This window comes from Melanotaenia boesemani, chromosome 12 (assembly GCF_017639745.1).
Source record: "Melanotaenia boesemani isolate fMelBoe1 chromosome 12, fMelBoe1.pri, whole genome shotgun sequence".
Taxonomy (NCBI): Eukaryota; Metazoa; Chordata; class Actinopteri; order Atheriniformes; family Melanotaeniidae; genus Melanotaenia; species Melanotaenia boesemani.
The window spans coordinates 16,951,752-16,964,932 of NC_055693.1; the positions used below are offsets into that span (position 1 = coordinate 16,951,752).

General features: G+C 37.7%; 1 protein-coding gene across 6 annotated transcripts in view; it reads left to right on the top strand.

Annotated features, from left to right (window-relative positions):
- zmp:0000001200 (dedicator of cytokinesis protein 9) overlaps positions 1-13,181 on the top strand; it is a 75,171-nt gene that overhangs the window by 23,294 nt on the left and 38,696 nt on the right. For 5 of the 6 annotated variants that reach the window (XM_042001233.1, XM_042001234.1, XM_042001236.1 and 2 more), the window contains exon 2: positions 8,667-8,783. In XM_042001233.1, coding sequence (XP_041857167.1) covers positions 8,667-8,783 — 117 coding nt within the window. Of the gene's footprint in view, positions 1-5,645; positions 5,879-8,666; positions 8,784-13,181 lie in introns of those variants that run through there. The other variant, XM_042001238.1, reaches the window with a different exon arrangement.

The window sequence follows — 13,181 nt, forward strand, 5'->3', positions numbered from 1 at the left end:
AAATAGTCAACATTACACACAAAAAGTTCACGATGTTCCGGCGGGCTTAAGACAGCTAATTAGATCAGTCCTCCTCTTGTTTGTTTTGTTTAGCCACATGGATTTGCTGTGAAGCAGTAACTTTTATTGATGAAGTGATTTTTAGGAAGTTGAACTCTTAACTTATTCATTTTGTAATATATGTACGCTTTGTATGGGGCATGAGCAACTGGTGTCTTAATTTCCTTCGGGATTAATAAAGTACATCTTATCTTATCTTATCTTATCTTATCTTATCTTATCTTATCTTATCTTATCTTATCTTATCTTATCTTATCTTATCTTATCTTGTTGTTTTTCTCGGCTTTTCTTGGTAATGGCTTCCTTTTTTTTTTTTAGATGTTTCAGACTTTAAATGTTTGCTTTGATGGTTTCTGATATTACAGCATTGATGCATTTATGTCTGACTAGCTGCGTGTTCATGTTGCTCACCTGCTGACTGATGTGTGCAAACATTATCTCCAGCACTCAGGCTTATCTTCCTCTACTCATGGCTACATTTCAGTCTTTTTGATCAATAAAGTCATTTTAACATTTTGCTCTCAGTTTCTAATAGCCTTGAGTATTGAAACAAGGATAAGTTTTTATCACTCTAAGCACACTGCTAAGTGCATTGTTACAGTGCTGTGAGCAGAGACTTCTTTATTTTCTAGCTCTGTGTGAGCTCGCTGTCTTTGCTTTATGATTGCATCCTGTTAATTTTGATGCTATTGTGTTGCACATCCTATTGCAGTCATGTAAAGTAAGCACGTTATGGTGTAGTTATTGGCCCCATGTTAAAATCTCCTTTTTAGTTCATGGTTCAGTATGTTCTGCAGGATGGATTGTAAACAGGCTGCAGGATGGTGGGTCCTGGAGCTGTGATGTAGTGGGGCGGTGTGTTTTGTTACATTCCAGGTTACACCCTGCTTTGCTTTGGCTCCAGAAGCTTGTTATGCAAGGCCAGTCATACTCACATCTCACAGCTTGATGCATGTGGGTAATAACTTGGTAATTTTAATGATATTCTTTTTTACAATCATAGTTTTATTGAGTGAACTGAAATGTTTGTGTATGCTGCTATACACAAAAACATACTTGGATAATTTCATTATTTTTCTTTTGAAGTGAATATCCTGATTGCTGAAAGGAGATAGATATTTAAATGATATAGTGATGAAAAGTGACCAGACTATAACAAATTACATACAGTTCATTTTTAGGCAATGCAAAAACAATAACAAATGTATGCAAAACTATGTAATAAAACATGTAATAAAATGTTTTATTATGCATAATAAAATATAAATTCTGTTGTGTAGTGTGAATTTAATTTTTTTGTTGGTTTCTCCTCCCAGTTCTGTCCTAAATGAGAGCAGTTATGACGTAAAAATAAAGCCAACAAATTCCTTAATGGCTCCAGAGGACAAGAACATAACCTTTTAATGCATTACATCTGAAAAAGTGCATTTGCTTGGCTTTTTAAGCTCCAGTTTCACAGCTTAGTCACTGTCCACATCTCTCATTTGTATAGCAATTTATATGAATGAACAGCAGTGAAATTGCAAGTCAGCATAATTATTACTGAAAACATTGCATGTTAAACTATTTTGATCTGAATGTAATTTTGTCCAAAAGATCCTTTAAAGCTGCATTAAGCTGCATTTGACTGTCAGCCTTTGTTCTGCCAGTCAGAAGGACTCAGCAGGCCTTCCTGCTTAAACTCATGTGCAAGCTTGACCAAAGAAAATATATCTGCTCTTTTCCATGAATTTTGGTTTAATCTGCAAGCTGAAAATGTGAGCAATGTGCCATGGCAACATGTCTCAAGTGAGTTCTTCTCTTGTGAGGAATCAAGATATCTAGAGTTTAAAAGGTCAAAATAATGCACGTACAAGCCCTCTTCCCCAAAAACTGATAATGTGTGAAATGTAAATAAAAAGGGCATGGTCATCCTGTTCACAGAGCAGAGAGCAGAATGTAAATATAAACAGAAAGCAATATTGAATTAAACAATAGAACAAGGAAAACATGCCGATATTTTCCATTAGATTTTTGACAAACTGTGGAGCAATTTCAGAATGTTCCTCTGCAAAAACATTAGAAAAAAAAGACAACTTATCAACAGTACACAATGTTATCAAAAGATTCCTCAGATCCAGATACAACTCTGTTAAATGGTCATGGATGAAAATCACTATTGGATACCTGTGAACTTCGGACCCTCAGGTGATACTACATTAAAAACAGGAATAAATCTGCCATGGAAATCATTGCGTGAGCTCAGGGATGCTTCCAGATATGATTTCGAACACACCTTCAGAATTATTAACCTTATTAGTGCAATATGTGAACATGATCAAGAAAAGCTGCCATCTTCTCTGGACCAGAAACCATGTCAAATAGACTGATACAAAGACTTTTTTTTTATTAGATGGATCAGTCAATTCATTAATAATTAACTTCAACTCAGTTCTGCCAGCATTACTTCTTGGCTTTTTCTCCATTAACCGTGTTGCTTTTGGCCTGGGTGATATGGTTGAATTCTTTTTATTTCTGAAGAATAATTGTCTGCTCGTCAGGGTTATCAGGACTGCGAATGTCTGGGCAAGTCAAGCCAGGTAACTGAGCGATATCCTGGGTATGGTAACCATGCTTTGTAGTACATCTTCTGGTCTGCATGCAGCCCAGACCTCCAAAAATTGAAAACATTTGGCACATCCTAAACACAAAAGCTGACACAGAAGACTTGGGACCATTGAGCATCTATCCTTCAGTACACAATAATGAGACAAATCTCCCCTAAATGTCCAGCAACTGGTCTCCTCAGTTCCCAGGCTTTTCCAGACTGATGTTAAAAGAAGAAGAAATGAAATACAGTGGTAAAAATCTGTTCCAACCTTTTTGAGAGTTGCTGTCGTTAAATTAAAGATTAGATAATTTTTGTAATGAAATAGTAAAATATCTTTTTCAATATTTGATGTTTTGTTTATTCTACTGAGTAAAAGGTTTGAGATTTAAAAATCATTACATTATGTTTTCATTTACATTTACACAGCATCCCTGCTTGTTTGGAATTGGGGTTTTCGTATTTGTTATAGCTTGATGCACTCTTGATGACTGATGCCTTTCTTCTTAAATCTCATTTAGTAAGCTAATATGGATCCTAGATGCCACTTGCTTTCACCGGGTGGCCAAGTAGACAAAATACATTAAAGCTATAGCCTCAACTCAAGATAAGATAGGCAAAACTGGAAGGTAGCTTTTACCTTCTCTGGATGCTAAAGCTTATGAAAACTTTCAGGTGAGGTAGGCTAAGCTAATGCTAAAGACATCTCAGACATCTTGGATTACCAAATACCAAGATTAGTCTGGTATTGATAATTTCATTTCTTATTATGTAGACAACAGACAAGGTTTTAGCTAAAGAAATGTTTGTATATTTGGAATCTGGAAAAGTGCTGAGTTTCAACTGTCTGACCTTAAATGTCTGTGCCTCTGATCCATTATTGGCTGATTCACCAAAGAAATGAAAGAGGACGTTATTGGAAGGAGCAAGAAAAAGGAAGAGAGAAAGTGACAGAGAAAGAGATAAGTGTCAACATCAGACTAATTTTTACTGGTTAGAGAGAACCCAGAGAAGGGACAGGGTTAAGACAGATGCCTTCATTAGGGGTAAGAAAATCTCCTTCAGTAGTGGGGCTTTAAGGCCCATGCCAGACACAGATAGATGGACACTTTAGTCTGTCTCCTGCTTCATTTAATTGCGTAATTTGCTCCGTTTTAAGGAGCTTTGCTGATCCGTCGCTTGACTCAGTAAATGGAGCAAAAGTACAGGAAACCACAGGGGCAGTGGTGAGGAGTACAGCTGACATGCGACCAGCGAAAGGAACTCACCAGAGAAGAAGAAGAATAGTAAGAAGAAGAAGACATTCCTATTTACATACTTAAAGGTCCCATATTATACATTTTTTCAACAATTTCATATGGGTGTCAGTGGTCCAACAACATTGTTTTTAAAGTGTGTTACCTCAAATTCAGCCTTGGTCCTTAATTTCAGCCATTCCAGAAGTAGCTCCAGTGAGCTCTACTGAGAACGAGCTGTTTCTATGTCTGAACCTTTAAATGTGTATGAGTGGTGTCTGTCTACGCCCCTCTCTGTGAGAGGTTATGGATTTCACTGGCGCCCAATCTGTGATTTTAGAGGGCAGGCTCAGCTAGCCAGGGAAGCAGGTCAAAGGCAGTATCCACAACTGGGGGCAGTGGTTATTTCCCTTTGTGAAGTCACAAAGGGAAAGATCTCGAACTCATTTTTGGCCTCATACAGAGGCTATAAGGACACATATGGCCGTTAGAAATCCTTTAGAAAGTGAATTTTGCATAATATGGGACCTTTAAGGGAGCATTAATGGACCTTTAACTGTCATATTGCCCCAGTTACCTTAAAGCACTTTGCACAGTTAGAGCTATACACTGTAAGTATTTATTTCCTAAATATGACATTACTCTTTTAACATGTAAAATAACTACTTTCTTTGCCCATGAAAATAATGGTCTTAAGTAGAATCCACCCAAAAAGCAAACATATCCTCCATTTTCTACAGTAGCTGTGGAATTTTGAAAGACATGTGGAAGTTTTGTTATGATTCGGGCTGCTGTAAATTGGACTACTGGCTATTTATAACTTGACAAACTACAGATTTTTTCTAATAAAACTATGCTGTATTTTTCTTGAGAAAATAATCTTTAAAACATTCTCATATTTACTTTTTATTATCATTCCCTGTTTGGGGCCCATAAGAGCATGTGACAGAGGGAGGGGAACAGCTGCCCTCCCCCTTGCCTTGAGCTGAGACACAGGCGTGAAAAGATAACATCCTCCCCTGCGGTGGCCCACCAGAGGAATCTGTGTAAGTCGGGCCCACTCCTTGGTGGGGAGATGGTGGCTCCTGGATGTTGGAATGCCCCTCAAGCAGTTGCATCAACAAGCAGTGAGACAGAAACTGGACTTAATATCACAGTATGGTTGCATCTTCTATCTCAGTGGCATGGAAGCAGGCCAGATGTAAAAACATCACTGATTAATGATTGCATGTCGCACATGTGACACAGACTGGAATAATGGGCCCTTTAGGACTTGTTAATGATATCAATTTTTTGTAATTACTGGCAAAATTATTCAATTTTTAATAACTTTGATGGGACTTGTATAGTGTGAGGAGTTAGATTTTGAGTTGTATAAATATAAAATCAGTGCTAAAACCTTGCAGTTGCTTCATCATAACCACCCTGTTGTTGTCTAAGTCTCCTTAAGTGTGTTCATCTGGATGGATTTGAAACCATTTCTTATTTCAGCTGTCCCACACGAGGCATTTACTGTCCCTGACCAGACTGTATTACTTGAGGAATGTTTTTCTTTTGTTTTCTTTTGTCAGCCCTCTGTCACTGTGCAGGTGGATTGTATGGGGTCAGATAGCTTCTCTCTGTGTGTGTGTATATATAAATGTGGGTGAGAGGGTGTTTAACTCCCTCAGGCCACACATTTGAGTGTAGGAGGGGCCATCTCCTCAGCCTGGGTGTGAGTCAACTGCTTTCAGTCAGAGCAGTCTGAGTTGAGCTTGAGCTTGAGTCTGAGAGGAAGAGATAGAAACTTTTACCCACAAAAGGATTTTTTTCTAACTGATATGCTTGCTGTCCACGTCTCTTTGGAATCTAACTTGGAGATATCTCACCACAGCTGTTGACAATGCAAGCAAGGGCTAGTAAAGCTCCAAGGAAGGAATTGGTCATTGAGAGCCCACAGCAGTACAAGCGGTTGACTGCAGCTGAAGCTGAGGTAGATTCAGTACCACAGGTGGTGGTAAGTTATTTAAAGATTTCACACACTGTATGAGAATTTGTATTCTTAACGTAATAATTCTCATTTACAAGAACATCTTTCAGCACTTGGTTGCCATTTAGGTTAACCACAGTCATAAAGCCCTGAAGCAGGTGTCATGTGAGCATCAGACTTTTTTTTTTTTATCTTTTTCATTGCGCATAATGCTGCCAACTCATTTTAAAATTCGCAGAGCTAGCACCAGCTTAGAGAAATGTTGAACATTAACAGTGCTACCTGCAAGAAAAGAAGCACTCAGTTTCTTTACGTTTATTTTTAAAGACTTCCTTGGCTTGTAAAACATTTTATTTGGCTCAAAAGTCAGCACTGATGATGGTGATAGTTTCCTTCCTTTCAATGAAGGTGTCCAGTGGTTGAGACTCTCTGGAGTCATCCAAACAGTCACTGGAAAAAGATTTAATGTATCAGTTAGTAGAAAGGCACTACACAGCACCATTGTTTCAGACTGTGTGAGGGTGCAGTGATGGGAGGAGTGTGAGCTGCAGCTAAACAGCTGCTGGATCACTGTAGAGAGGAGTGGAGGCCATGACTTTATAAGTTTTTTTTATGCTTCTGATTTATGCTCTCTCCAGGGATGACTGTTATATTACTAATATCTTGTATTTAAATAGTTTATCTTGTCATGTAAAAATTTACGAAATGATGGAAGGAGTGTGAGCTGCAGCTAAACAGTTGCTAAACCAAAGTTGCAATATTTTGTGACAGATTATTAAAAGACACATTCTCAGTAGGGATCCAAGGCGTAATCTGACTACAAGACTATAAAAAAGTTAGGAAGAAGTCCACTTGCTATCGTCAGCTCTGTGGGCAGAATGACCTAGCCCTTACACATGAATGTCCATTTTTTTATTTATTGCTGAGTGCACTGTGTGGTTGACCACGCTGAGCCACTGACAAAGCAGTGTGGACAAACCCAAAAGGGAAAAGGTAAACAACAACATACCAGGTTTAGGAATGCATCCCTGATGGGAAAAGGGCAGCATAACTATAGTTGGGTCACATCTTTCAACAGCTACTTTGCTTGAATAGCAGTGCTGTTGAGCTATTGAATGCTTGGTTTTGAGGTTTTTGCCTCTTTGTTTTTTGTTTGATGGCACTGAATGCCTCAGATTGTTGATTTTACATCATTTAATTTCCTTCTCCTCTAATCCAAACCCCCCATTCTCTTTTATGATATGCTTGAGTAAAGCTACTGATTTAATCACCCTGAGTCATTGTCTGTGCTTCGTTTCTGGGCATTGCTTAATAATAATGGAGCAGCTGTGTTTACCTGATGTATGTAAGATACATTCCACAACCTTTTTCAGATGACAGACATAGTGGCACCATCTCTGCTCCAATATCCCATCCTTGTCCTAGAAACGGATTACAGGTTGTTCCTGCCTGTTCTTGTTTTCTGCCAGCTAATGACGTGTAGTTAAGCATGTTGATATCCATGACTCTTTCTCTGAGATCATGCTAGAATTATCAGTCCCAGATGTGGACTGAGCCATGCTGTCGCTCAGCCTTGAAGGCTGGTGACGTGTCACTGTTCATTTTTCACTTTGCTGTCTCCCTGGCTATTAGATTTACCCTCCCATCAGCTGCAAGTGCTGACAGTTTGCTCTCCATCTAATGGCCACTGTATCTTTGCAGCTTACAGACTCAATCTTGACCAGAAGAGATTAGTGTTTGGACTTTTAGCAGTTTGGACAATGTATTATAGATCTATAATTGCATCTGATAGCAGAGTAACATGTATGCAATTAAGGTGCAAAACAGATATATATAGATTTTTTTAAACAAAATGTGAACGATGTTTGTTTTATGCTGTAGTTGATAATTGTGTTACATGTAGTTGAAACATCTGGAGCAGAGTGTGAAACCATGACAGCAATGGATGTTTGCTCTCACAAAGGCATAAGCTCATCAAGACCTTTCCACTACCATAGCAGATACTTTTCTTTGGACATATGAACTTCTGATTGACTTGAAACAACATATTTGACAGATAGTATGTCCTTATACTCGATGTGTAAGCACAGCTGGATTAGTCTCTGCAGAACCTGTTCCATTCACTACACATGTTTTTGTAACATGTGTAGTGAATAACTCTGCAGGCTCAGGACTTAAAACATTTCTCTTATATCTTGCTGCCTATCAGTCCTCAGACTGACTGTAGGTCTTCTCATTCATTCTCACTCATGGCTTTTCCTAAGTAATACTCACTAGTTCCTGTTTTTGCTGTCCTACAAATGACCATTTAATATACTGTTGTTTCTGAGGTTCTTGGAGGCTCATAAAAATGTTTAATGCTCACTCTAGTTTACCCTTAATACAAATAATCAATGTTTTCATCTGAATGAATCTGAAATGCTTTTTTACTCCAACTTCACTTGAAACTGTGCAACTGTGTTGAGATGAAATCTAAAAAGTGGAAAGCAAGAGCTAATGATGGCACCTCTGTCATCTTTTCCACTTCTACTATTGGAGTCAGTTGTAGCCCTCAGAACTATACTAATGAGTTTTCAGTTCTGTACACTGATGGACAACACAACACGTTTTAGCCAGTTCTATCTTTGGTCCGAGTGCTTTTGCACCACCAATCCATAAACTCATCTCCAACTCTGACCCATGTAACCGCATGCTATTTTTGAACAATGTTTTTTATTTAGGAGAAAAAGAAGTAATCTTTGTGGCTGATGTCAGATGTCTCAGTAACAGTATGTTTTTTTGTGTGTGTGTGTGTTTTTTTGGGTTTTTTTTTAAGGTGAAACCCAAGGTGATTGAGCCGCTGGACTATGAAAATGTGCTGGTGCAGAGGAAGACACAGATCCTTAGTGATGTCCTCAGAGACATGCTCCAGTTCCCGCATGAGGACTTTGAGGTGAGTTTCAATCATCCACTTTTACAGGAGTTAATCTGCCTCTGCAGTAATGCTGGTGGGGAGTGAAGTTTTAACTAAGAAAGTGATGCAGATTTACTGGTAGTGTGCGTAGCTTATGGAGCAGCAATGACACTGATAGTGTGGTGGGTTTTTCTTCCCCCAAAACAAGCACTTTGGATGAAAAATATCTAATTTTTTATAATGGTAATAGGAGAAATGATTTCTCTTCTGTGTTTATTAGCTTTACAAAGTCAGCCCATTTATTATTATTTATACATCTTTATTTACTTGGTCAGTTTGCGTCTCCCTTTTTGTAATGTTTGTTTAGCTTTTCCAGTTTTTTTTGGCCCAGGCGTGGCCACTGTTGTGAAAACTGGGTGGGGTCATTCCCAGAGGTTTTCCTTTTGTTTATGTCATTCAATGCTGCAGCGAGAGAAGGGTCAGGGGCCATCTGTTTAATTGGCCCATTCTATCTGTAATGTTGTGACAGATCAAGCACTATCTCTAGCCACACTGTGCAGGGACGTAAAGGCTCTCACACTTTCCACACCACTGCGGATGGAAAATCTAAAATGGAAATCTGGCCCATGCTGGTACTTCAGGAAATGAGAGTTCTTTGAAGGATGTCCTTCCCAAGAGCAACAATGAGACGGACAGTATATCCTCAAATCTGACCCCACCACACTGTCTCCTAACTCCACATTCAGAATTTTATAGTGTTGGCCGGGGCTTGTTTTGTTATAGAAATCCCCACAGAGAGAGAAGTCTTTATTTCACTTACCATGAAGACTTTAACATCTGATGTCTGAATGCCCACATTTATCTGAAGTTAGGATTACAAAGGCAAAAGAAAGCTGCAGGAGTGGTGGTTAGGGTTTTGTGCATGATACAGTGACAGCTGTTAGAGTTCAGGTGCAGGACATTCCTTTTAGTATGAGATTTTTGTTCTCTTTCTTTGTTTATGTACTCACCCTCCCAGTCTAAAGCATGAATTCCACCAGGAACCTTTTGGGAGAGCAGTGGTTATTGTCTATTAGTTATGAAATGCTAGTTTTAGCTTTTATTATTTTTATTTGACAATACTCCACCATACATGTACGTCAGCTGTTATTGTCAAAGTTACTTTTCAGTGAAACACTGTTTTTTATTACCATATATGTTTTAAAATGTTCTCCAAATTCATGATTAAAATGTCATTCAGTTTGTCAAGAAGACCTAAACTGCACATAGTGTTACACGCCTAATAAATACCAGCCTTGTAATAAGTTGTAAAAATTAGACAAAAGTATTTTAGTTGTGCATAGAAAAACAAACTATATTTATCATTACACTTTGCACAACATTTAAAGTAATATATGGGAGGTATTTAGTTTGTTCTGTGTCTGTACTGGCTTCAGACCCAATGGTCTTCTAAAACCTGTGGGTTTACTGTAAAACCTAAAAGTGCTCAGTAAAGCCTTTTATTTATAAGCCTTTGCAGAAACTAGTAGCAAAAAACCCACTTGAGAGGTTAGACCTTACGCTTTGTCGTTAAATTTATTATTATTATTATTTTCTTTTTTTAATATAAGCAGAGTGTCTTAAAAATGTTTATGCAGTATCTTCATTAAAACATAAACCGGCATTTATGTCTCTCCAGGTCATAATGGGGTAAGGGAGGCCATGATTTTTTCTGACCAAATACATCTTAGTTTTCATTGCTTAAACTAATCAAATAATGATCAATAAGTTAAAAACAAACTCATGTCATGAAAGATTAATGAAATGTAGTGACACTGTGTTCCTACATCTGTTTGTTTTTGGGCATTTGTATATGAAAAAGAGAGGGTTGTATCCAAAAACAGGTTCAGAAATTGCTGTGACTGTTTCTTTATACTGATTCATGTGAGTGTAAAATAGACATTAACCCATAAAAGGCAAACGTGACAAATTTGGCACAAAGTTTCTGAGACATTTTGCATCACTTTATGGCAAAGACTTGGCTAAAAATCCTGTTGAACAGAATCTGATACTTGTCGTCTGCCCCCTGATAGATACCAGGAAACAGAAATGTATTTGTTACATTTTGTTAGAGGGCCAAATAAAGACATATTCACAGAATTGGACTTTTCTTACCATTTTTTCATGGATTAATTCAAAACTTGGTGTGCCATCAGTATTTTGGCCTAGAATAGAATAGAAATACTTTATTAATCCCTTTGGAGAGTCCTCAGGGAAATTTGGGTCCTATATCAATCATCAAGAATAGCAAAACCACAAACAGATGAACTAAACATTAATTATCTTTTTTGTTAACATTATGCTTTAAAAGCTTGTGTTTTGGTATCTTCTGCGCTCCACATCCCACAGATCCCAGTATAACTGATGAGCTTTGGTTGCATTAGAACTAATCTAATCTGCAGAATCTGTGATTCATCCATGGTAAAATTACCTACATGTTCATGGTATCACACTTTTAGAATAAATCCTTTTATCTTTTTTTTTTTTTTTTTTTTTTTTTCTGACAAAAGCAAAACAAAATTTTGCTTCTGCAATATTATTGGAGCTCATGTATATGAGCTGATAATTAATGGAAAAACATATTTGCTTACAAGCTGTTAAAGTAAGCAGAAAGTAATCTTTCTAACCCAACAGTAGAATGTTGTTGGTCGTATGTATAATGAGGACCTTTTTGGGGGAAAATCTTTTTTAAATGATGTACAAGTGATCATGGATTAGGATGAATATGGATCAGTATATTATTATTAAAAAGGCAGGTTTGCTAAGTGTCGCTAACCTTGGGTTTGACTCTGGATCGTAGTAGTGGTTGTTTGAGTTTGGAAAGCTTGGCAGCTGGGTGTTAAGTAGCAGCAGAGCAGCCTTGACTTTGTCTTCTCAGCCTGCTGTTAGAACATAACATGCTAGTGTTGCAGACAAACAGTGTGTTGTCAGGGGCTGACAGGGGATTCTGACTGAGGGTAAAAAACACAATACAGACACGGTGTTTGAACTTGACATCTGTTTTCTGCGTCCTCAGGCTCGTGATCAGGCAAAGTTGTTATCAGTTATGTGTTTGAAGGGAGTGAGAAGAGGTGCTGTCTGTGTTTGGTCAGGCAAACAAAGCACAACAAAGCAAAACTGGTTGTTCATTTTGGTTTAAAACCTGTTTTTAAACATTTTTCTGAATTATAAAAAAACTGATTTCAAGTCTCCTTATCTCTCCCTGCTGTTTTTTTTTTGTTGTTGTTGTTGTTGTTGTTGTTGTTTTTGTGAGAGAAAATTCATATGTCATTTAGCTTTTGTTCTGGATGATGATGCCTTCCCTTTGTATTAAGTTGGGATTTTTTTTTCCTTTTGCTCAATTTCGGCTATACTCCATACAAACTTATCTATATTTGTATCAGAGCATTAAGGTTTTTTTTCTTATTACAACCACTTCACCAATGTCAGAAGGTTTTGCTGTCATTTTCACGTTGTGGAATTTTGCAATCTAAACAGCATTTGCGTCACAACTCTCCATTAGAGTTACTAAATGATCAGTTTGGCTTAAGTTACGGCTGTTCTTATTATTTTATGTCCAAATGTCTACAAAAACAATAACATTAAAATAAACTAAACCTGGCTCTGTATTTTCAGTCTGTGTCACATACTGATTGTTAGCATGCTAGTGTGCTAAACTAAGCAACATACAAATAAATGTTGACTGTAGGAAGTACTGTATGCTAATCTTTAGCTCAAAGCACTGATTTGCCCATATTCAGTCTTCCAGAGCTGCTCGAGGTGTACAAGTCCTAAACTCAGAGTCCAGAAGGAGTCTTAACTCAAGCTAAGCTTCTGGAAAGACAATACTCTGAATAAATTCTCGATGAAGTCATTGTTATCTCACACCCATCCTATGCTCATTTGAGGCTTTTTGAACTAGAGAATAATAGTTCCCTTTGGAGCCCAATTAAGTGCTTCCTGTTGCCCATTTTCCAGACTCCTGCTTACCTCTATGCTTGTTTATTTCTGCTGCCTGCCCTGCATTGTAAAGATTATCATTTCCCTGCAGGAAATTGCATTACTAGAGAGGAAGAGGGAATGCTAGCTTCTTGAAAAAGAGTTTGGTATGGAATTTGTTGTAGCTGACACAGTCATCATGAGTGTGATGGAGGGAATGACGAGCAGCTTTTTTTTTTCACTTTTAGATATAAGTATAGACACAGTGATTCATTAAGTTATGACTATTATGTAACTTGCTGCTATTTGTTATCAATTTTAAATATGTTTTAAGGAAGCATTGGTTACAAATACTGATACCGTACAATACAGTGAAGTTGAAGGTGGCAACAAACTTAGATCTTTACATTTAGCTAAGTTACCTGTGGAGGAGAAAAAAAGAAAACAACGCATGGGCATCAATCCAAAGACCTTTGCTTT